The 24,255-nt window shown below is 47.0% G+C and overlaps 1 protein-coding gene across 4 annotated transcripts in view; it reads right to left on the bottom strand.

Moving 5' to 3' along the window:
- Nucleotides 1-23,539, bottom strand: part of LOC142572352 (uncharacterized) — a 33,639-nt gene extending 10,100 nt beyond the window's left edge. The window contains exons 1-7 of one of the 4 annotated variants that reach the window (XM_075681404.1): nt 23,344-23,539; nt 20,377-20,526; nt 9,002-9,203; nt 8,674-8,777; nt 6,041-6,243; nt 4,252-4,420; nt 121-393 (exon numbers count right to left, since the gene is read on the bottom strand). In XM_075681404.1, the coding sequence (XP_075537519.1) occupies nt 121-393; nt 4,252-4,420; nt 6,041-6,243; nt 8,674-8,777; nt 9,002-9,203; nt 20,377-20,499 (1,074 nt within the window). In that variant the 5' untranslated portion in view covers nt 20,500-20,526; nt 23,344-23,539. The other 3 variants (XM_075681405.1, XM_075681407.1, XM_075681406.1) reach the window with 3 other exon arrangements.
- Between the last annotated feature and the right edge of the window lie 716 nt (nt 23,540-24,255).

The raw sequence follows: 24,255 nt of genomic DNA, 5'->3' as shown, positions 1-24,255 counted from the left end.
TGAGACATGCCGTAGTGGGGAACTCCGGTAATAAGTTTGACTACCTGGGGCTCTTTACCGTACACCCAATGCATGGTACACTGGCATTTTTGTGTTTGGCTCGTCGTTCAATGCACTTACCTTCACTTCACACCCAGCGCAAGGGAGTCCCATGTTGTCTACGATGATTTCGCCCACCTTGGTAGCGCTGACCAGGCCGAACGTCTCGGTCATCCCGTACAGGTTGGCCAACGTAGACGGCGTCATCATGTCGCAGATATCGCGCGCCATGCTGCTGGACACGGTGCTCCCGCCAAACACAATCTTATCTATGTGTGGCAACTTTCGCCGCGAGCTCTTTGCCTCGTTGATAAACATCTGCATCTTCACTGGCACGCCCACCATCGTTGTGATCTGAGGGACAAAACAGAAGCCTTGAAAAGTTTGTTGGCATTTTCATGACGGGGTAATGCGCTTTTCCTCGCGGAAGAATTACGTTGCACTTGGTATCCGCAAATGAGATACAGCTAGAATGCTCAGACGTATTCAGCATAGATCCAGGTAAACGAATTCACCTCTAGTACGTTTTTACGCAACACCTCAAATATTGCCATAGTAGAGCTGCTGACTTCAATGACAAGCTGGAATGTGTGCCTGAAGCTATGCGCCGGCTTAAGTTTTGAACGGCGTGCGTGGCCGGTACTGTTCACGAGAGGCCACATGAAACGAATTTGGTTGGTTTCTGAAGCGGCGAAGGCGGGCAGAACACTCCAGCCTTGCTCAGTGGCAGTAAAGAAGGAGCTACGTATGCGCGTGAGTATAGGGGCGGGGCACACGTTGCCCCCCTTCTCTAATTATACTAATGATGTGGATTGCTGTGACAAATGCGCAGTCACAAGATGAGAAACCTGCGTCAAAAATGTCTTAGTTTTACCCGAAGGCGAAGCACTGAAAGCGATAGCGTAGTTGAGCGTTGCGCTGAAGGCGTCTCAGGAGGCTGGTGCGCCAGTAGGGTTGAAGGTGTCGCCTTTCGATGGCGCACTAGATGGGATTAACGTCGGCAACCTAGATGCAAACGCATGCTCCCTATATTAACAGAAAACACAGACACCGCTGGGCGCTCTCGGTGCTACCACGCAGAACGCCGACGGTGCTCTGCGCTTTCCAGTTTGACCTCGACTAAGCTGGAAGGTCAGGTTTACGGAACTGGTTTAGTACCTGGAGTAGTAGTACTATCGGTCTTAAAGGACGGCGGGCAAGTTTTGAACAGTTGAAGTTCTAATGTGGAAGCGCTCATTTCAAGGAACGTCAGAACCAACAAATTGTCGATCGTAGTCCGAGAGTTGCCGCAGTATAGTGGTAGTTCAAAAGTGAGGCAGACTCAACTCCACTTGGCAGCAATGTAAAGCGAAGCATTCTTGGAGTGATTGGCTCATGAACGATGTTTTCTTCTGCGTATATTGAGTGTGGTTATCCAGGTATAAATTCTATTGTTAAAGGGTAGCATGGTATATGAAAAAAATTATTTTATTTGCTGTGAGTACTTAGATAGGCAGAATAATGACATTTACCTGCTGGGCATCATATGTACTATGGGCTTAATTTCTCAGTGGTGTGCACGATGTCTTGTTGCACTCGGGGGGTTTCTGATAAGTCGGTTTCTTCTAGTGCAACTGCGAACCGAAACATGCGAAACGTCTCATTGCGCTGGCTTGCCCGCGAGAAAGGGTGTTTTTTTGGCGCTTACATGTGTCCGTGGCGCAATAATTTCGATATCAAGCTTGTGTGCGAGAGATCCTGTGTTGAAACTATGGCAGACTATTTCTTCACTACAACGTCTCTACATGGTGCCACCATCCCTGAAACGCGTTCGACGTTAGAAGTCAGGTATTGGGGGCCAGCTCCACCACTGGAAAAGCGGACGCCACCATCGGCGTGACGTGGCATGAGGGATCACGTGGACACAGCGGCCGCGTCGGCTGCTTCGGAAGCGCCGAAGCGAGCTGAAAACGAAAGTTTAAAGTCCCACCTGCGCCGTGGTTCTGATTAAGTGGCGAGGCTTTACCGCCTTGGGTGTCTGCTTGACAACATTTGAAGGTACCAGAATAGGTATTGGCTGCCTTTGGAGGCGTGCAGTATGGTAGGCTACTGCTCGGTGCCGCAGTGCCGGACGTACGCAATTAGCCCGGTGTCAGCCTTATTCACATGTAGCCACAGGGCAAGGAGCTGCGTGAAGCTTAGCTGGCGAAATTTAGAACCGGCAGACAGCCATTGGCTACAACTCGGGTATGCAGCATGCACAGACGCGAGGAATATTTCTGCTACGGCGCTGGTACTGCGCGATGTTCGGCGAGTAGCAGAAAACGCGCACTGAGACGCTCGCCCGCGCCTGCTACCCGGCTAATGTCATGATGCTTTATTAAGTCTATGAACTCCTTGATGCTAGATTCTGGCAAGTTCACAGGAATGGAAAGGGAACGGTAAAAAGCGCATTAGAAAAAGGCATGGCATAATGTCATGTTTGTGTTATGAATTAATGCACTGGATTACGAAAAAGAAGCAAAGGGAAATCGCACGCTGAGAAGACCGATAAGCATACAGTGTGACACAGCTTCAGAAATAATATTGAAATGTCCAAGAATTTCGAAGACAAAAAAATGAATCGTTGCGATGGCACATCACCGTCACCGTAGGCGTCGAAGTCTCTATATACAACGAAATTATTTTTGAACAGTTCTGATAGCATCCATGCAAAAATGGTTGCTGGTATGCTGTCAAATGCTGACATGCTGCGGCCTGAAGCTCACGGCACGGTGCGAAAACGCGCTCACAGCGAAAGTGTGCACGGACATGCATGCAGACGCGCAGTCGGCCGCTGCGAACCCGTGCGATCGCTGCATTGAGGCTTCTCTGCTACGCTCCATTTGGTTATACCGACAGCTTACTATAAGAACACATTTCACATAGTTTACTCTCAGCGTTTGCCTGCCTTTCACGCAAGAAGCCGGTTTGGGGGACTCCATCGCGGCGGCCACGCGTAGTGGCGTTCACTGTACGTATTCGGTAAAGAGAGCGTCTGTAAACAATTCTGTGCTTTCAACTTGCCCAAGATTATTATATCGATAGCCAAAAACTTCTCTCTTTTTCAGAGTACCTACATAAATGTCCAGGAGGGCTGCCGCGTGGTGTTCTTATTGAGCGCCGTAAGCGAGACCTATGAGGAGCGCACCGCGTGATCCCTCATACTTCGCAAGGGAGGCGCTTCCGACAAATGGCGACTCCGTAACTCCTCGCCGCCAATACGTACGAAAGAGTGCCTTGAACTCCGCAAGAAAGCTTCGCCGTAAAAGCAACATTGGAAGGTACACTGGCACCAGAGGCTTTTATTTGCAAGGCAAGTTTTGAAATTAGACGGACCCACAATATTTTTCAATGGTGCAGACAGCGAGACGCTGGAATATTCTGAATTGGCCGCAATATATAGTCGTATTTATGCGAAGATTCAACATGTAGCTAATCAAAAGCAGAGTATAAAGGCTCCTTTTTTTCAGTTTGGAGCAACAGCAGCTGCAGCACAAGCTCCTTAACCATGCAATCGTTGCAAGCACTTTTCATTTTCTAAGCGTTTATATTATTGCGCTGGGAAATGCACTAGGGCTCGAGGTCTGTGCGTTGTCGCCTGGCGTCGGTACCGTCGTTGTGCTACCCAGCTATCGACGGCGCATGCGCCTATCGTGCGCGGGAGGTTCGTCTGTTGCAAATACCCTCATTGGCTGCAAATGCGACGAATCGAAATAGAAGCACCACTCAATCGGCTCGGTGGCAGTTCGAGCCAGGACAGCACAACACTTGGCCTTCCGCTGCTGGCATGAGCATTGTGCGCACGCATACTGTAAACACACTTGCTTTCCTACTGAGCTGTTGTGTGTATATGCACAGGTCTGAGCGCAGCAGAAAGTAAATGTCCAACAATATCTCATATTTCACTAGGTGCCGACTAACGCCGACGTGACGCCTTCGGCGTTAGTCACAACACATCAGTAGGCTCTGTCATATGCGCCGTAAGTGTCGAAATCTCCTTGTGCGTTTTACTTCATAGTTAGGGGTTGGGCGTACCGTCAGTTAACCTCCCGTTCTCAATAAAGAGCACCTTTCTCTCTCTTACTCGATCCCTAGCCTCATCTATGGCTCCATACCTAGATACCTCTGTATCTAGGCGTGTTTATTTTCAATATACGGCACAAAACAAAAACTGAAGAGACATATACGCACCCCGTATGTTAGAACGACATCCAAAAATTTGTCTAGCGGTAAGGTAGGCTCCCGCAGGATCGTCGTAGCCCCCAAACACGGAGCGAAGACGTTCAGTGCGAAGCCAGACACATGAGTTAGCGGATTCCAAGCGAGGTAAACGTCGTGGTCCGTAATGAACTCGAACTTGCTGCGACAGAAAAATTTCCAGTTACAGAAACAATTAGCAGAACTTCCAATTAGCGTTCTCGTGGAACCCGTGCAGCCAACGTCATTTAAATACACAGAATGATCTCAACTGCGCCACCAGAGTTTTATACACGACACGTTTAAACTTTTATGGACGCCCTACCAAATAACTACATCCTTCCAAAATTAAGTTGTAAATTAACGTTTGCAATGCCAGCGATTTTGACAATGCTACATTTGTACGGGTAATGTGCGCCGTCAGATAGTATACGTGGAGTCGTACAGCTGCGCTCGAGAACCAAAATGTCATCTGAAGTACAAAAGCTACGCCACCGTTTCGTAAAACAATGCGCACTTGCATTTACATGCATAAAACAGCTGTTCTGAGAAAACTCATGCCATACTCTTATTTTCATTAAAGGATCCCTTTAAAGAATGAGAACATATTACACTGGCCCGGTGTACAATTCAAATAGCATCGTGCAACTAAATGTTCTGGCATAGACTAAATGTCATCTTATTGATTTGATTCAGGATAGCAAAGCCTTCGGCGCCGCTTTTTCTCCGCATCGCACACCTCTACACACGTAGCATCTCCGACTGACGCGACTGGAAGAGCTGCCAGCCTACGTGGGTAGTGAATAACTCGCCGCGTTTTTAAAAGTGAAGCTTCTTTGGCTAGCCTCTTATCCCGGCCCCTACACACGCCGTTATCTTTCTGATGTCAAAACTTTAGGATTCTTAACTTGTTTCCCTCTCCATCATATTTTATACAGAAGAAGATTTATAAGGGGAATCGTGGGTCTTGATTTCTTTCTTACGCCGAAGCGTACATGCCCCGCCTGTGAAATCGGCGAGATTCATTAGGAGGCCGCTGAGCTGCGAGAGGTAAGCGAGCGACGGAGGAGGGCGCTTAGAGGTGGAGAAGAGAAGCGCGCGCAGGAAAGAGGGAGGAGTCTGAGCATTGCGGAGGAGGAGGGTAGGGGGAGGCGCGCTGGGTTTATATCTTCTGGCAGTTGCTACGGGCTTGTGTGCGCTATTGATGTATTGGGTCTGTCTGGCAACCGAGAGGCCGAGCACTGAGCGAGATGGATAGAGCCGTAACACAAACGGATGCAGACCGAGCAAGAGTCGGCCGACCCCGACTGCGGGAATGCGGGAATGCGGGTTACGCACGGGAATAACTCCCATTTGCAGATTACACCCATACGTTTGAGCGTTACCCGGGTTCACGAAGTGAAACGTGACTATAATTTATTTACAATTTCATGAAGACAACAAACAAAGAAGCCAGAAATAAGATCATATTCCCTACTAATAAAATCAACTTCGTTTATGTGTTCCCTGACTTCAATGTTCTGTTGGCTTCGTGCGATTGTAAATATTTCGTAGGTGTTCCTTTTCTTAAAGGAAACAGACAAAGCATTTCCTCCCAGAGAAGAAAATTCTCCAAAACCAGTCAGTAAATTGCATCCCGCCACAAAGCCCATTAAATTTAAATTCTAGCATGACCAAGAAAAGGTAACGCAATCTTTCCCTTCTCATTTACTTCGCAATTTGTGAAGTGTCAGAACTTTTACAGTCAGAGAAGGCTCCCTAATGGAAATAACTTGTTTTGTACCTGAATGAAAGAAACACGTAAACGTAATTCTTGTGAGAGACTTCCACGCCTTTCGGCAAGCCCGTGCTGCCGGATGTGTAGAGAATCACAACGACGTCTTCGGCCGTGTCATAGGGCTCGTCCTCGCCTTGCCACGATTCCTCACCGATAGACTGAAACTGGAGGACATTCACGAAGCCGGAGACATCTCCTACGGCATACGCCTGTGGAAAATGCAGAAATACACGCTGTAAAAAGCGACTGCAGCAAATATGGTAACAAAAAATTAAATTATGGGGTTTTACGTGCCAAAACCACTTTCTCATTATGAGGCACGCCGTAGTGGAGGACTCCGGAAAGTTCGACCAAAATGCGGCCGCCGTGGTCGGGATTCGATCCCCCGACCTCGTGCTCAGCAGCCTAACACCATAGCCACTGAGAAACCACGGCGGATGCAAATAGGATAACGTCACTCTTAATATCGTTCCGCATAGCTTCAATTAAGCAAGTATAGCACATATTTGAAGAAAAAATCCACTTACTAAATTGTTCTTGGGTGTCGGCTTTTCGATCAGTCGAGGTTCTTGCCCCTGTTACTGTAGGGTATATCACTTTCTATAATCTCACTCCACATAGATTCTGCGAACTACAGTCAGGTACAAATTTAGGAGGCAGCGACATTTGGCCCTCAAAGCCGGATGCACACGAGGCTCCACCAATGCGCGCATACTCTAGACTGTCATAAGCAAGACGACCGGTGACCCCACCGACAAAGAACATGGCAACCCGCTCTTCGAACTGGGCCGAGTCGCATCGGCGGGATTATTTCTTTAGACACGGCGGCAATCGGCTGCTGCACTTCAGTCATTTGGGCGGAGCATCTCCTGTCTTCTTAACTTGTACCCCACTACAAGCGAAACATACGTGTAAAGATTTTCCACTAAACGGAACTTAAAAAGGAAGAGGTTAAAAATATTGTTACGTAGGAAGACGCAGACGAAAAGCTATACACAAGTATATTTACAAGGGAATACGCCGCACTTGGCCAAGAGGCAACAGCCCGCGCTAGCCTCCAATCGTAGTCTTCTCACTGCTCGCCTCTTCAGTCATTGTACACATTGTTAAATGAATTCAATGAATATTAAATGAATTGTGATAAAGATATAACGCCTTCGCCATCCAGAAACAACCAGCAACACCTAAATCCTAATATATTGTGCAAAGTAAAATGCGCGGGGTTTAGCCTCTGTCATAGCAAGGGAATGCGCATGCGAAATGCGAGATGAACAGCCTATAAACTATGTCCGCTACTGAAAACTAATAAGGCAAAACAATTCTCGGAGGATTCGTATGTTAATTTTTGGACACTGCCGAGTGACAGCTAATAGAACTGTCCACTTGGCAGTTCTGGGAAGGTATTCTGACGTATCAAACTAGCCCGATGAAGTGCGAGCTTAAGAAGAATTTCTGTAAACACCTCAAACCAGGATGAGATTACCCTGACTTATGTCTCAATGGACACAAGAACGACGAACAGGAAATGACAGTTTCCTAATGAGTCTGTCGTTCTTGTGTGCTCTGCTGTTCAATCGCGAAGGAAATGGTGGTTTGTCACGAAAAAAAACCTCCTGAAATAACCGTGCACTACGCAACGGAAGGCTAAAAAATGGTTCAGTTGCTTTAAACCTGGAATTCTTAGTCGCCTCTTGTCTCAACGAGGTATTCTTGACTACCCAGCTGATAAACTACTTATAGCTATGCTAGCACGGGAACTCTGCTATTTCTTAATCGCTTTTATCAGCTGACTAATTAATATGGTGGTTGTATATACTTCACGCAGTCATGTTGAGTGCCATTCGTCGAATATGTTGCAACTTGCTCATGGCAACATCGGATCATGGCAACATCGGCGTTAGTTACCTACTGAGAGGTCGAAATTTTTCATCAGTGTTGCTTCAACATGGAGCTTCTAGCGAGTGTTCGTCCAGACCCAGAACCACTTCCCGCGTGTCGCCCCGGGTTGGGGCCGGTGCTTCTGCATGGGCTCTGCTTCTGCTTCGTCATCCCACTGGACGTGCTCGAGTGGTGGCGGTAATACTGGCCAAATCGGGGGGAGACCCTCTACTTCTCGCTAACCTGACAGCCTCCTGTCACAGGAACCCTGCCCTTCAGCAGCCTCCGCTGACCAAGTAGTGCCGCGGAAGTCACACAGGTGCCCAGACTGTCCAGCTACCACAGACCATCTCCTTTGGCGGTACCAGCGCCACTCTCAGCACCGAGACAACACCCTGAAGGTGGTGCGAATGTTGTCTTATGTAGCATGGTTGAGACCAGCGACCAAATGCGACCGAATCGGTGGACTCCAATAGGGTAATTCTGAACTCGCTCATGGCTTTCACCAAAAACGTGCAGGACCTAGAACGACTGACTACACCCCTTCCTCCTCTCTAATCGACCCGATTGGCCTTAGCGCTAACCTTTAATAAGAACATTGCAGTCATTGTATTTTCCTCTTAAAATGCACACAGGTCCAGGAGTAAGCTGTATGCCATAGAAGGTTTCGCTGAATGCGTGTGAATCTCGTGTATTGCGTGAAAACTCTACAATCCTTGTATACGGACTGCCTGACACGCGATAAGTCGAGCGCTTCTCACCTTTAATGGAATTTTCTCCATCACCTGCAAGGCTTTGGATGAATTTCTCTGGTCTGTGAGAATCCATTCGCAGTTACTGTCTTCTATTTGGTATCGCAGTTCTCCTGAAACCCAAGAAGAAATGAAAAAGTAGTGGAGTTATTCACGTAAGAAACGTTACTTACGTGAGGAATGAAACGTTCGTGTTTTTTAGGAATTACAAACAGCCGTTCCGAACGATTGTCTTACCACAGGGACACGTCCACTCAAACTTTACGGCACGGCTAACATGCTGGAAAACGCTTTGTAATGGCGATGTGCACGTGCTCTGTAAACTAAGCGCACTCACTCTCAACGAAGGTTGTCTTGGCCATGACCAGCGTACCACCGGCGAATACAACGCCCATGGCGGCAACGATGCCGTCGAGAGTGTTTCCGAGCTGGCAGCATACCCGAGTGCCCCTCTTCAGGCCCTCTCGGGAAAACCCGGCCGCGCAACGGCGTATGCGGCGAAGGAACTCCGCACCTGTGAGATGCATGTCCACGTCGATCTGCAAATTCAACAGGGAGTCAGCCGCATGTAAGGGTATCACTAGCGTAGCCGGGGCTATTTCGTGTCAATGGAAGTGTTCAATTTTTTATGACTTGCAAAGAGCAGAGAATAGAGAAGGGGGCTTGTGTTCACTTTTACGTCATACATGATCGCATCAGGGGAGGGACCAAAGGGGTCGTTGCCTGACGAAGCCGACTCTCCTGCGGAGAAACCGTGCCGATCTGCTTGAAGGCACCAACAAACCTCATTATTAGACGGACATTAGCAGCGGTATTTGGGGTGCGGGAAGGGGAGCGCTGTCGAGGTGTCGCCGAAATACCCCTTCCCTCTAATTGTTATACCACTGGAAATTAAGTGTACTAACCAGATGTGCATTCATCTCTTCACGTAAAACTTGAAGCGACTTGAAAGCGTTTCGCTGAAACACCGGTGGTGGCTCATTGACTACGCTAAAAACTTGGCATAGTCGATGGCATCTAATCTGCAAAATCTTCGCTTGCTCTTTGAAACACCGTATTAGAGGCGTCCAGATTTGACCATGTGAGATTATTTGATAGGCACCCAGTCTAAATACGCAGTGATGTATTGGCATTCCAACTCCACTGATATGGGGAGGCTGCAACCCGGATAAAATATGCAACATTGTGCTGTGAAATAATGCCAGTCCAGCCTTGGTACATTGCCCATGTACCAAAGCGAAATTATCCTACAGAGGCTACATTTGTGGCTACCAAGCTCAAGCTGGTTGTAAGAATGTCGTGCATTTATACGTTTTTGGTGGGTGTCCTTGAAGTACGGTTCCCGGTGAATGTTAAATGCAGTGAGCGACGCGAAGACTCATGCGATCTGCAATATTATTATAACGATACACCAAGTCACCAACGGGAATTGGTACTAAAGATTCTTTAGGTGTTTAAAGGTACACTAAAGGTTAACATTAAGTCAACGTGGACTGTTGAAAGAACACCTCAGAAACCTCGAAAGGCTTGTTTCATGCGAAGAAGGTACTTATTTTCAGAGAAAATGCGTTCTGAAGCGTCTGCGTACCTCTAGCGCAGTTCAAATCGACCGCCCTCCGACCGAGGAGTGGTGACGTCATGCTCTCATAGTGCCGTTGTGCCGTCGGTGAGTAAAACGGCGCCCGCAGACGGCGCTACGGCTTTTCTGCGCAAAACGCGAACGCGCGGCCAGAAACAGCCAAAGCAGAGCCGACAGCAGCGCGAAAGCGGAACTATGGTGGCTAGCGGAAGGGAAAGCGCGCGACGATAAGCTGGTTCTTTATTTTATGACACCAACTTTGTCGCTCGTTTCAGTGGACGACCCTGACAAAGACATATTGGCTCGCGATGCTGGGCTCGACTTCAGCGATTTAAGCACTGATGAACGTGACCTGCTGCTGAGGGCTCGCGCTGCCGGCGTCGTTGCGTTCTACTACGACGGCAACTGTATGTCACGGCTGTATATATTCGCACATTTGTAACTTTTCCTTCGTGAAAACCAAATGCCGCACTCACCGCCTCGTCTTCGTCCTGCAGTTGTTCTTACGCTTCGGAGAATGCAGGCAAGATCGACGGAACAGCGCTACGGGAAAGCATTGCTTTGAAACACTCCACACGACTTCAGTACAGGCACGTACCCGGGAGGGGGAGGGGGGGGGGGGCTTCACCTTTGCCGCGGATCGGCCCGGCGTTGCACAACTTTCGGGATTGGCTCACGTATGCGGGGTGCTTAGTGCCTGCTTCCCCGCCGCCGAGGGTCGGCCCTATATTGCACTATCTTCAGGCAGACCCGAAGCGGATGTGAAACTTTTTCGCTTGAGAGCTTTGACTCAGCTTTCGCTGCCATTCCATCTTCACAGAGTGGAATGGTTGTCAATTTTTTTCACTCCTTCTGGATGGCGGTAGTTATCGGCATCTCCTGGGGTGTGGAGGCCAGTTTTCTCATCGATTCGGTGCCCGCGTGAAAAACTCGCGATGAATTCAGTTGTCACCATCTATTGCAGCAGGCAGGGTGTAGTTTATTGTTTTAATTATAATGTTTTATTTATAATGCCCAACACAATTTCTATTTCACCATCTATTCAACGATCACGCGTGAAGCTGTTGCTAGTTAGTGCAACCTTCTTTGTTTAGACTGATCCAGGAGCCAGGAAAGGGATTCGGTTCATATTCAGCTGGTCTGTATGATCGTGGAACGAGTTGTGGCCGGAGAAAACGACAATTGCCTTTAACTTTTCCTTCATTATTTCCTCGAGTGAAGGCTCGCCGCGACGCTGGCAGATACTCGGAACCATATATCCGCGATATGCGTTAGATAAGGTGGAAAATAAAATACTGCGAAACAGCGTTCAAGTCCAAACTTTGCAATAACCGTTCAACCCATAAGCAATATGTCTGTCACCCGTTACCTAGTCTGCTTATTCCCCAATTGTACAGCTCTTTTCGTGCAAAATTGGCAACTCGAAACAAGAGTCGCAAGGAGATGAGAAATTAAGGGAGAAAGCCAAGGCAACAGCCAAACGGGGAGGAAAAGAGAAAACTGTTTGTAAAAATATTTATTAATCAACATCTTTTTATTTAAAAAGGAAGTAGAGAAAACGCCGCCGGATGTGGAGAATAATTCCGTGTGTTTTGAATGACGCTTCTACAGTTATCAATCGAGCCGCCTGACGTAGCCACTTCCCTGCTGTGCTAATGGGGGCGTTTTTCTAACCTTCCGCGGTAGGCGCAGTACGTCTAGAACCGCAGCGTCCTGCGCCCTATGCGGTTGTACGGAACTCGTGACGACGCATCGTTACGCAACTTCCCATATAACAACACGAGTCGGTTTTGGCACTTGGTAGAGCAGTGAACGAGGGATCCAAAAGAACCGCGATTCTTCCAAAAATATTCCTTTCTCTGTAATTCTTCCAGAGCTTATTCAAATAACGCTACCAGAAATTTTTATTTTGTGCTTTCGCTTGTTAACTTGTTCTTGACAAGGTTCTTCCTGCCCATCTTTCATGCGCGAGTCCATTTGATGTGGTTCCTTGTTTGCCAAGTAAATAAGAGGTGTATGTCACAGGCGTATCTGTGAGATACACGGTATTTCAATTCTCTGTTGCGGGTTTACGCGTATTTATGGCGAATGGTGTGCATTATTAACATTTGTACTAGTAAAAGTACCCTCCGCCTCATTTGCATAGAAAAGTTACCTTGGATTGGTCTAGACGTTCTAGAGCATTGCTTTATCAGTTCAACTTGACTTCATAATAACCTTTAGTGTCCCTTTAACCATTCCAGGGGTGACAAGCGCCAGGCCAAGGGACTCAATAATTGCTTTCATAAAATATTTAATGGAGAGTAACACCGTTAGCCAGCTGTGAATTCGCTTATGCTAAACGCTGAGCTTGTACAGCTGCATTGACGCAATTGACAGTGTGGGCGTTCAGTGCACCAAACTTGTTTGCTTAAATAAAGTGATTGTGTAGCAGTATATGCTTGTTACTGCATAACTGACTTGTCAGACGACCGGCAGTAGCCACTGCCATGTTCACCCGCGATGTATCCAGTAGAAATGAGTAACAGCTCAGCCAGGTCATATTACGAAGCACCAGTGCTAGAACATGTGTGGTAGACAAAGAAATTCAACAAGAGGGGACACTCGGCGGAAACTGGCAACAGGAAATACCTTATGCTGGCATTACTGTCGAACGTTTGTTGCCGCGAGCATCGAAAAAAAAAAAAGTGAAGTTACCAGACTTTTTTTTTAATTTTTTCCCGGTAAAACTAACAACATCGGCGTATAAAGTAAGTTATATTTTGCGACTTTTCTTGCGTCACCTAGCAACAGGCCAATGACGCGCCGGATGCATGCATCAGACACGGCGCCGAAGTGAGCGAGGCCGGCTGCGCATGTGAGCCTTGGCCTGTTCGGCGACCCGTCTGCCTGTCTTTTTTGGTAGCCCAGTTTGTTAGGCTCCCAGCGTATTCTTGCGTTTCTTCTGCCCTTCAACATGGCAGCACTGCACGATGAGACTAGCGCAAGGTTAGAAATTTTGTTTGACAGCCTGCGACGCATTTCAAGCAATTAGGCTTACGGCACCGAACCTAGACTTGTGACGCAGTTAGCGAAAAACAGCTTATCCGCCCTGGCGCAGTTGATTTGAGTTAATGACTCGCATTGGGATATGTTTGGGAGGCTTTCTGTGAGCCCCACATTATTGCAAATAATTTCGGCAGCTTTTTGGCGCACTCGCTGCGCCTGGTGTTGTGACGCAGTTAGCGAAAGCAGTTCGGCCTGGTGACTCAGTTTCCCGTGTGCAGAACACCTTACTGGTACAAGTTCGTGACGCTGTCTGAGCCCGATAAGTATTGTAATTTTGTTACTTTTTGGGATACTTGATGCACGCTCGCCGCACCTGGCGTTGTGACGCAGGTAGCGAAATGCAGCTCGGCCGTGTGACGCAGTTTTTTCGCATGTGCTGAATCTTACTGGGACAAGTTCGTGACGCCTTCTCTGAGCCCCGAGAAAATTGTAATTCATTACATTTTGGGATGATTCTGAGGCGCACTTGCTGTACCTGTCGTGACGCAGCGAAAAGCAGCTCGGCCGGGGTGACAAAGTTTGGCGTGTACTGAATCTTAGTGCGACAAAGTTGGGATTATTTTCATGGCTCCGCAACAACGTGTACCTTCTTTCGGTACTCACTTTTGTCGAAAACGCGACGAGCGATTGCCAAGAGTGATAACACGGCAGCGTATTGCTTGTGCCGGCAGAACGTGCAAAAGATATCGCCGAGGAGCTTAAACACAAATGTTTTCGCGATATGTTGTGTACGGTATAGCTTGGGAGGAGTCTGGTATTTTCTACGCCATAAGAGCAAAAGCGAATTACCTTTGTTTATAATGCCGCCCATTCACCACTTTCGCACGTTTCACCTCTACACGCATGATTCTCATAAGGTGTGAATACCGAAATGACAGATCCTTAAAATTTCATTTTTTTCAACCGACTTCGTCCGGTGGAGCTTCGTACGGGAACTGCTGCTGCTTGCCTGGAGCCACAACGTTGGATGAATGCGCAGAAAGTCTGGAATGGGCATTTGTAGAGCAAAATAATGATTTCTTCCTTACACAAGGCGTCTTGCGTCTTTATGAAATTGCATGTGGCACATATTCGATGGAGACATATATCGTTCGCAAACATTTTTAATAATAAAATGATTCCTTCCAAGACCGTGCACGGTTGAGCAGTAGAAGCAAAAAAAACAAATGCGCACCCATCAGTGAAGCCGGCGTAGCGCGTTCCAGTTATCGTTGAAAATGCGCGCGCACAAAACCGAAATCGGAAGGGTGGTTCAGGTACTAATGCCGGCGGCTTGGGAACGCAATAGACAATTCGGCCGCTGGGCTCTAAGGAGTGTCCGCTCGTGTAGAATTTTTTTTTTTTTTCATCTAGGGTGTGCGTAACAAGATGCTCCGTATGGTCTTGCGGATATTACTGGCAATGCTTATCGGCCTAGGACGGGTGCAAGCGACCGAATGCTTATCAGTACCGAACGCTTAAATTAGCCGAGAGCAGACTGCCTCAAGTGGCACTGGAGGAATGCGCGCTTATCTTCCGACAGTTACCGACAATATTGGACGGCGGACGCTTACGCAATCTATCGCGTAGCACATTTTCAGTAGATTACAAACGACGCAATAGTCGATTTACGTAAGGCTCACGCTATCCTCGCGTTTCACACGAGGAAAGACGTAGGGGCGGCACCCAAGCACTACACGCACTCTGGGGCGGCGAGGAGGTATAGACAGCTTTCGTGAAACTAGCACGGCACGACGTATACCACGGCCTGCGACCCGCTCTTCACAGGACTTTGCAAATAAAATTGAGCCATTCCAGCGTCCACGAGTCATGCACACCGATGCATTTGGCTACAAAGTGACCAGGCGAAAGTAACGAGTTCCTAATGACCTACTGGGTTGGCCTGAATTGATTTCTTTTTTTCAGCCTCATGCGAACTTGTTCAAAAGGCGCATTGATGTCGAGGCTTACGATTAAATGCGTCTAAACGTCATAGTCGGCATGGGGAGGTTCTCTAGATGCCCGGACAGTTGGCATGAGGCAAAACAAGAGTAAAAAAAAGGCATTAAAGCCACATTCCTAAATAACCAATATAAATTTAAGTAAAAGAATACATTATGATTAACGGAAGGGCAATAGTAAGCAGCTCAAGCCGGTAGCGTCAACGTCCCTTGCGCGTCTACCTTATCTTCGACTACAGCGTGCTCGCTATTTGATGGGTGCAGCGGTTCGAGCAAGGGCCTCGCTCTTTTCTGCGAAAAAATACTTTGACAACCAAGAAAGTAAGGTTGGACATAGCAACGCATCCCCGAATAGTGTATCGCTCGTATTAAAAAAAAAACGTTCCCGGGATAGCTTAATAAGAGGAAAGTTAAAGCAGAGGACACTCGCGAACTCGCTACGAACACATCTGGCTAGTGATGAAAGAGTGCCAATTGAGGCGCTGTTTGTGTACCATGACGTATAGGACGTCGCAGAATACATATCGGACAAACCGGATGGCAATCAATTTATTCGAGTAACGCGTTTCCAGTACAAGGCCGAAAAACTGTTTCGGCTAATGCAGACGCAATCACAATGTTGTTCGTGTTTCTTTACAGAAACCTATCCTACCTGCACTCTGCGTGGGACCGCTAGTAAATGAACAACGTGGTGTTTCGTTATGCGACCGAGCGAGGTTAACTCATCGAAGCTTCAAGCCGGCAGTGTCTAAAATAAGGCTGCACATCTGCATCAAATGCCCAATGCGATGGTTAGCTTGCTGCTTTCAATCCCTTAGCGAGACTGAATCTTCTAGAGGTCCAATTGCGCGTAGTGTTTCTGCGAGAGACGTTCACATACAGTCGTCGAGCAATAGTGCATTCATTTTATCGCAGAGCTTCATCCAAGCATGAATATTTGTTTGAGCTCTTCGTTCTCGTTTCATTATTACGTTTGTTTGGTTGCGTTTCAGAGCTTGCATGATTTTTAACGGATGCAGTAAACGCTTCTCTTTGCCTCTTGTCGACCTGAATAATTTTGCATTATTGAAGCAGCCATCTCGAATACTGAATTTAAAGAGCATTAAATTAGAGAAGGGGTAACAAAACGAAAAAGAAAACCATGTATGAAACATCACTTCGAAAATGCAAGCACGGGAGAAAAGTCATTCGGCAATGTCTGCCCTCACACGACTTAAAGACCGCGCTAAATGCTAAGACGTCGACGGGCAATTAAGAGGAAGCAATGTTTAAAAACATCGAGCCAGTCCAACTGCGCCGGCAACTTCGCCATAGGAATATATTCTTTAAATGATACAATGACTCGCGTAATAACCCTTTAGTGGGTGCTTGTTTCTTGCACTCGATTTCCTGTGTTCGTTGACGCTCGCGTGCATACCACGCTAGTTAGTCTCCATATCTTTCAGAGCTGGTTTCAAGGACGCTGCGAGAGTACAGATGAATAAACATCAAATATCCCGTTCCAGTCGCTTTGCCTAGAGCCAAAAGGGCTCCATAGGCGATGCTCTTTTGCGTAGCCACAGCATTATCTGATAACTTCATTAAAAAAGCAACGTTAAACGGCACTGCTTTCTTACGTGTCAAGAGCGCGAACTTTTTTTTTTTCGAGAACCCAAACAAACAGCGTCAAGCAACATCGTGCTTTTATACCCAACTATATAATGGTTGAATTTGGCCCTCGCATTCGTACCTTAGCCGGGGCACCCTACACTGTTTGCAAGAGGCTTTACTTCCGGGACACATGACGAGGTTTGGCGTCAAACCTCAGTTCGCGGAACTCAAACCTGTTGATCGACGAGTCATGGAGGAACCTCACGCGAAAGCGGGTCCTGGCTCCATCTATGCCGTAACGCCCAAAGAGTTACCAGCGCGGGAAATTTCGACGCCGTTTAACATGAATGCTGCTTAAATGAAAGTCGTTGGGCACTCTGCATTTACATTCAAAAATGTTTTTCCCCTCCGATAGCATTTGTACAAATGAGCTAGAGGTCTGCGAATATTGGAAATTTCTACTGCGAATTGAATAGTCTGCTATTAGATTCGTATTCGATTCGAGAATTCACCATTCGAGATTGTCGACCATTTGTTTTATTCGAATACAAGGGACAGCAACAGTTCTTGTGGTCTGCAAGAGGAGCTTCTACAGAGAGAGTCTCCTGAAAATTGGGCCTCGTCTGAGTGATTCTGGTGCAGGCGAACTGCAGTTGTTGCACGAGCACACAGTTCCCGAACAAACATGCAGGAGGCCACTTATTGCACAACAGTTACCAGCAGTTTTCTAAGCATGGCTCGCCTTAGGCAGCCTACGATTTGGCCGAGAAAATCAACACGATGTGTAGCGCTGAAATATTGTGCTTATTAAAGCGCCTTCAACAAGAACTACTTTTTACATGCATCTGGGAAGTGCTGTTCCTTTCTTTTTCGGTTAATTTCACTGCCAACGTACATTGTATAGGATGGTACTTTCCTATGTTTCTTATCTACAAGCTTCTCGGCTGACCTGACAGTTTTAACGCCCTTACAGGTATCCAATAACGCAAACAAGCATGGTGTTGCCCAACAGACTACACGGAACATTGCATTTCACTTTTTTTTCGAGATTCAGAAGACTCCATAGTGAATTCGACACCCGAAGGTTGTGTTTCTTGAATACTCGTACTCGATGCAAAAATTTATATAAATACCTAGCCGATACCTATTTAGTGCTATATCAAGGCAACGATTTCTCATGTATGGTTTCATTAATTACTCCTTCGTGGACCTACAAGATTGTGACAAATTGTGACATACTGTGTGCCCGCCACTCTGAAAGAAAGTGTTATGTTCTTTGTGTAAGTAGCCCTATTTCATGCGATATAAATATGCACTCAGAGCAGTGGTACATGTGCGATTGTCTTAGCCACATGAGAAAATACGTTGCGTACGGCGCTTGGACATTAAAATCGCACATGACGAAAACACGGCAGCAGGTGCCCGTACTGAATGTCGCGTATTCAGTGCGTTTGTATTGTACAAGTAGAAAGGAATAGTCCAGCCGCGCGTGTTACTAATATATACCACTTATGGCATGCATGGCAGTTAAGTTGATCTCACATTCCCAAGGCAAAGTGTGTCTATCTAGGGGCTTCATAGTTGGAGTTCCTGGCTAGTTTTAACCACCTCGGGTTTTTTTAAGGATCATCAGCACCAGAAAACAAGTATACAGCAGCGCGTTCACAGTCCGCACCATCATACTTATACAGAACAGCAGCCACAAAAATGGCGAGGAAGACGAAGTGGTATCCTCTGCTCGTCGATCACCATCTTAAATTGAGCTTGGGCTACCTTTGTAAATAAGCTTTGTACCCGAATTACGCGTAGAAATACTCCGGCATCCAGGGATGGAGCTCAAGCACGGGACCTGTGCTCAGAAAAAGAACGCTGTAGTGACTGACCATCTGGGGCATACGGTGCGCGACTCTGCAATTACTAGGCAGCACAGGTGGGCGTGGCATTTCAGGACTCGCCCGACGCTTGTGCGCAGGCGCGAGTAAGAGCGGGTGTGAGACAGAAAATCTGGTCGCTTTAGCTCCTTGAATATCCGACTTTGCCGAGGTACTACCGTGGAGAAGGTTCCTTGCTCATTTTGTATGCGTTTGTCCCTAGGCGTACCGGCATTGCGGAGTGAGGTACAGTTTGCTTGCGCTTCGACTATGGCTGCCGCACCGTGGCCCAGGTGAAGCAGTTGGCACTGACGCCCCATTTGGTGATCGCTGTGTGTAAAATACGTCGGAGGTACGCGAATCACAGAAGGTGAAGCCTTGTTAAAATGAGCAGAAGAAGCAATATTGAAAGCAGGGACATGAGTAATATTTAGTATTTTTTTATTGCTAACGTTACAAGGCAAGAAAATGTGGCACATCGCAAAAGAAACCAGAAAGACCAGCAAGAACTACGTTCGTTCTCGGGCTCTTTGTGACCACGCCGGGTAAGGGCCGCGTAGTTTGGCGGAATGCGTCGTTGGGACTGGTACTGTGTGGATTGATCTTGTTATTGAGGTTGCAATGAATTGCTTCAGTTGCACTTAAGCGGATTGTAACTGCCGTTTCTAACAATAAACTACTTCTCTGCACGCATCTAGGTTAACAGATATTTGCCTTCCGACTCCCCATTCGAAAGAATGTTTTTCTTTTAGTGCAGCATCGCGCCGCCAAAATTACACCCAGCGCGCTGAAGTGCACTTGTTCAAAGTGCACTTTAATTTGACCTTGTGACAGCAGTATCAAATAATCAAGGAGCACAAGCCCCCAGATTTTCTCACACCCGCTCTTACTCGCCCCTGCGCACAAACATCGGCGATTCTTGAATTGCCACGCCCCGCTGTGCTGCCTAGCATTTGTAAACTCGCATCCGGGGCAGGCACATCTTGGCGCTCATATTTCATCTCTAATTATTACTGCTGCCATGGCAGGATTCGGGCCCTGGAAATGGCGTCTACTATCCGACGTCACGTAGCAAGAGCGGCCAGTACGCTTGGCATTGTACTCACCTGATTTGACATGCATGTGACTACTACTGGAAGTAACTACCTCTCGTAATTACTGTAGCTGTCTTGATCAAATTGTTGCCACAGCAGTCCTACTAGTAGTCACTGGTAAAATTAAATCGTGAGATTTAACGTCCCGAAGCTCTACAATGAGTTATGAGGGACGCTGTAGTGGGAGCAAAGTGACGTTTCCACATCTACGAAACGTTCACGAACTTGCAGTGATTTTCGTTCGTTCGCGCCCGCTACTGTTTAACCAGCCCCGTTACCCTCATGGGTTGTTCCTTTATGAATCTGCCCCAAAGGCTACGAACTCTTCACAAAACTCTGACTAAGCTAATCGCGTTTGGTTTTGGTTTCTAAATGAGAAATCTGGACATACCTGCAATAAGATAGTCCAGTGGGCATGACATCGAAAATCTGCGAAAACGTTAAAGGCCGCTCCAACACATCGGCTATATAATCGACAAACTCACGAGATGTCGTCACGCAGAACACATGCACTTCGGTATCCGACTGAACGAGCGCGCAATTATGTAGCGTGAAAGGACAATCAATATTGTCAATGCCTTTGCACTCACAGCGACCACCTTGTCTGCATACCGCTGCAGGCGCTCACGTATCAGCTGGGGCACAGAGATGTCCTCGAAGTCGGTGAGCGTGAACGGCGATTGCAGCACACCATCCACGATGCGAGCCGTCATGGTGGCTCCCGCTAAGGTTGTGCACGCCTAGGTGGTGTAATGCAGGAATTAGATTTGCAGACCATCGATTTCTAAAATACTTAAATGAATCAACGTCATAATCAACGGTCAGTGCATTTGTGTTGTCAGAATTGTCCTTGTGATCGTGAATTTTAGCGAGCGTCATCAATATCACGTCAGGCGATTTCTATTCCCGCGAAAAAAAATATAGCTGCTATTAGAACCTGTAATCGGAGAAATTCTAGAGTTTGTCTACTTCTGCGAACAGTATCGCTGAATGAGGCACCTCGGAGAATTACAGGCAGGAACTACGGTCATATAAAATGAATAAACTAAACTTTTATAACACGCGCGCAAACTCTTGAGGAAGACTTACTAGAACATTATCGGGCCTAAAAAACTACAAAAGCGATTGACTTCTTTCTGCCATGCTAGCGCTTCAAAAATTTTCATGGAAAAATGCTGGTAGCATATAGTCGTCGTCAAGCGTGTTGCTGCCAACGCATACACACTAAATTTAAAATTGGCGCAAAACAGCTAAATTTTTATCCTCACGCGCATAACATAGACGTAAAACATGAGAACATGCGTAGCGGAACAGGCTACGTCGCTTTGACAGCCATACTTTAAAAGCTATACAGGGATCACTCGCACTCTGAAGAGTGCCATATGCGCGTTAAGAACGTACTGCATTGCTCCTACTGCTCCATTTGCGCTTTAATGAACAACGCTTCAAAACGCGTTTAATAAGAACGCTGCGTATAGTGCACTATGTAATGGCAGGAACTTGTTACCTTTAAGAATACAAGGTAACATTTAATACATCGTTTTGTATTAAATGTAATGGCTGTTCATTATTCGAAAGCTATTCGATATGAGAGTCGATTCGCTTCCGACAAATTCGTATTCGATTCATAGTCTCAAAAATGACTATTCGACACCCCTACTTTACCCCACGAGAAATCGATGCTCACAAGCTATTGCGGTAGTACAAGTGTTTAATGTGTTCAGACAGTTTATATTTGCGGTACAAACACTTATCATTCACCCTTACAACTTCTAAGTGCAGGTTTGTTATTATAATTCATATCTATTAATCAATTTTTTGTGTTCACGCATCAAGTTCTATAACAACGCGCTTGGGATATCGGATTAGCTCTGAGAACACAAGATTCGAAACGAAACACATTCAGCACATATAGTTCCTGCAGCACTGTAAGAGTTGCCCGTGATTAAAATGAAGACCTGCGGTTGCCAGCAATAAACGAATTTGCAGGGCCTCAAAAAGGAGAACTCATTTTGGTTAATTGGCTCATAGCTACCTGGTGGGAACGCAACGCAAAAGAACGAGGCACAGTACGCTGTGCCTGCACTTGTCCAGTTCACTGTGTTTTTGTTCTTTTTGTATTGCGCAACATACTAAAAAGTCCGGGCCAGGCCCAACCAAAGTGAACATATCAAAGAAGATCGTTTAAAATATAAACCAAGTTTCACATTAGCGAACTTCAGATTTTTTGACGAGAGAAAGAAAGAAAGTTTGATATAAGCAAAGGTCAGTCTAGTGATAGGCTTGGAATGGTACTCTAGGTGAGCTGTCGTGTCTGTCTGCGCGATTTCAATGTTCAAGTATGAAACAACATGGCCAAGCAAGGCGAGTTGCCAAGAAATATTTACGATGCATCAATGACACTTCTTTTTCGTATGTGTGGAAAGCTAAAATTAATGGGTGCATTCACAGGCGTTCTGCTTGTAGTACCCCATGAGACAAGTCGGGCCAGTGTCCTCGATCCTAAAAGACGGGCACGCTGACCATCATAGCAACTTCACGCACACGGTACCAAGTAACAAACGGGTGCCCGTACCATCCTGCCGCTTGCCCATCACACCGTGTTTGTCGAATTACCCTTATAAATAGGCTCCTTCATGCACTTAAGTTTGACGCCAGTGTTTCAATGCTGATCGAGCGAAAGTTACGTAAAGCCGACTTCACGTTTTGAATGTATACGTTTGCAACAAATGCAATGACGCTTTAACGCAACATCGTTCCCGAGGTCGACACCACCGGCAAAACGTTATTTACCCAACTAAAAGACAAGAATTAAATTCGGAGCAGGTGGCAAGACAGTTACCATTTAGAGCCTATAAACCGGGACACCATTTCACTGCATCCCTCTGTCAGCCTTGCGGTTCGGTCCTTCAAAAACTCATCAATATTTACATAAGTGATGAAGAAACAAGATATTCAGAGAGATAAGATAGGAAGATATCAGAATACTTAAATGATGCCTGCTCACTAATATGCAATGCTCTCAAAAACAACAACAGCCATATGGTTTTCTGTGAAAGAAAAGGACAACAAATAGATCACTTCAGCACTAAGCAAGACAGAGCGGCAATATCAGCAGATGAGTAGGCGAGCGGGCAAGGAAATGGCCACTAGCAGGTATATAAAGGAGCTGCGACCTACATTCTCGAAGAGAGCAAGTCAGTTTACCGAGTACTAGTGGCACAACCCTGCAAACGCAACATTGAATTAAGGACGCTGTCTCCAAAAGCATCAACAAGCATCAGCCAACTACCCCGTAGTACAAGGCCTGTGTCACCATCCACTTTAACACTGTTGTAGTTAACAGAACAGCACCAACTAGCCCAACTATCTCTTTTGCAGTTACGACCCTTTCAAGGCCAACCTGCCCTCGGTCGCAAAACGTTCCTATGTCGTGTTCGCGCTTTGAACAGAACCTATACGAGAACGCGCCGCTTGTATCCTCGATTCCGTGTCTCCACGCCCCCGCCGTATAGTAAACAAGCGCGCGCAAGCGAGCAGCTAAAGTAAACGCTCACCTCCCGGTGTAAGACGATGCCTTCCGCAAACGAGGGACGCGCCTCGCGCTTCGTCGACGTCCTTCAAACGCCGACGCCTGGCGCCGACCGACGCACGAAGTGAGCGCGTATACACGCACACACAAACACGCTATGAAATCTGCGTATCCGGACGAGGGTCGCTGTAGCTTTGTCACGTGACGGATAAGACGCTGGCCACGATGCCAAGAACTTATAAGGGGCGATGAGCGCGCCGCCAGGCACGCCGCTAGAGAAGTGAGCGCGCGCCGATAGCCGCTGTCAGCATTCGCATTTGCGAAAGAACGGGGGCGAAGCGCTGGCTGGTTTACGTCACCGTATCTGATCGGCCTCATCGTTCTCCTTCCTCTTCTCCTTCCCCCTTTCGTCTGGACTGGATGTAAAGGGCATATGCACGCCACAGTGATACAATCTGTCGCTATAGTGTGCAGGCCACAACTCTCATAAGCGAAACGTTATATGGAGTCCCTTGCGCAGGCGCTGTATGCTTCACGTACTTGCCTCTAGCCCGAGACTGCTAATTTCAACCTACAGGGTGAGAGAGAAGGAGAGAGAGAAGTGATAAGAGGAAACGCGGTGAGGTTTACGTGGTTAAGCCCTGATGGCTACCCCAGACTGGAAGGCGGGGGAAAGGGCAGTGAAAGATGAATAGAAGGAGAGGACAAAGCGTGTTCATAACCCCCGCGCACACATGCACTGAAATGTTCATCGTTCAGTTCTTTGCAAGCCAATATATAGGCTTGTGCATCTCATGAATATCAGCAACGTTTTTGTGGCTTTGGCAACCGCAGACTTACAATTACACTTTAAAGTGAATGCTGCGGTAATGCATTTGGCGTACAATGGTCTGCGGTTTCCTTATCGCTTAGAGTTCTTTGTGCAAGGTCTCCTGAT

This window comes from Dermacentor variabilis, chromosome 2 (assembly GCF_050947875.1).
Source record: "Dermacentor variabilis isolate Ectoservices chromosome 2, ASM5094787v1, whole genome shotgun sequence".
NCBI lineage: Eukaryota > Metazoa > Arthropoda > Arachnida > Ixodida > Ixodidae > Dermacentor > Dermacentor variabilis.
The sequence above is the reverse complement of the archived record's forward strand: the minus strand, read 5'-3'. Positions and strand labels throughout refer to the sequence as shown.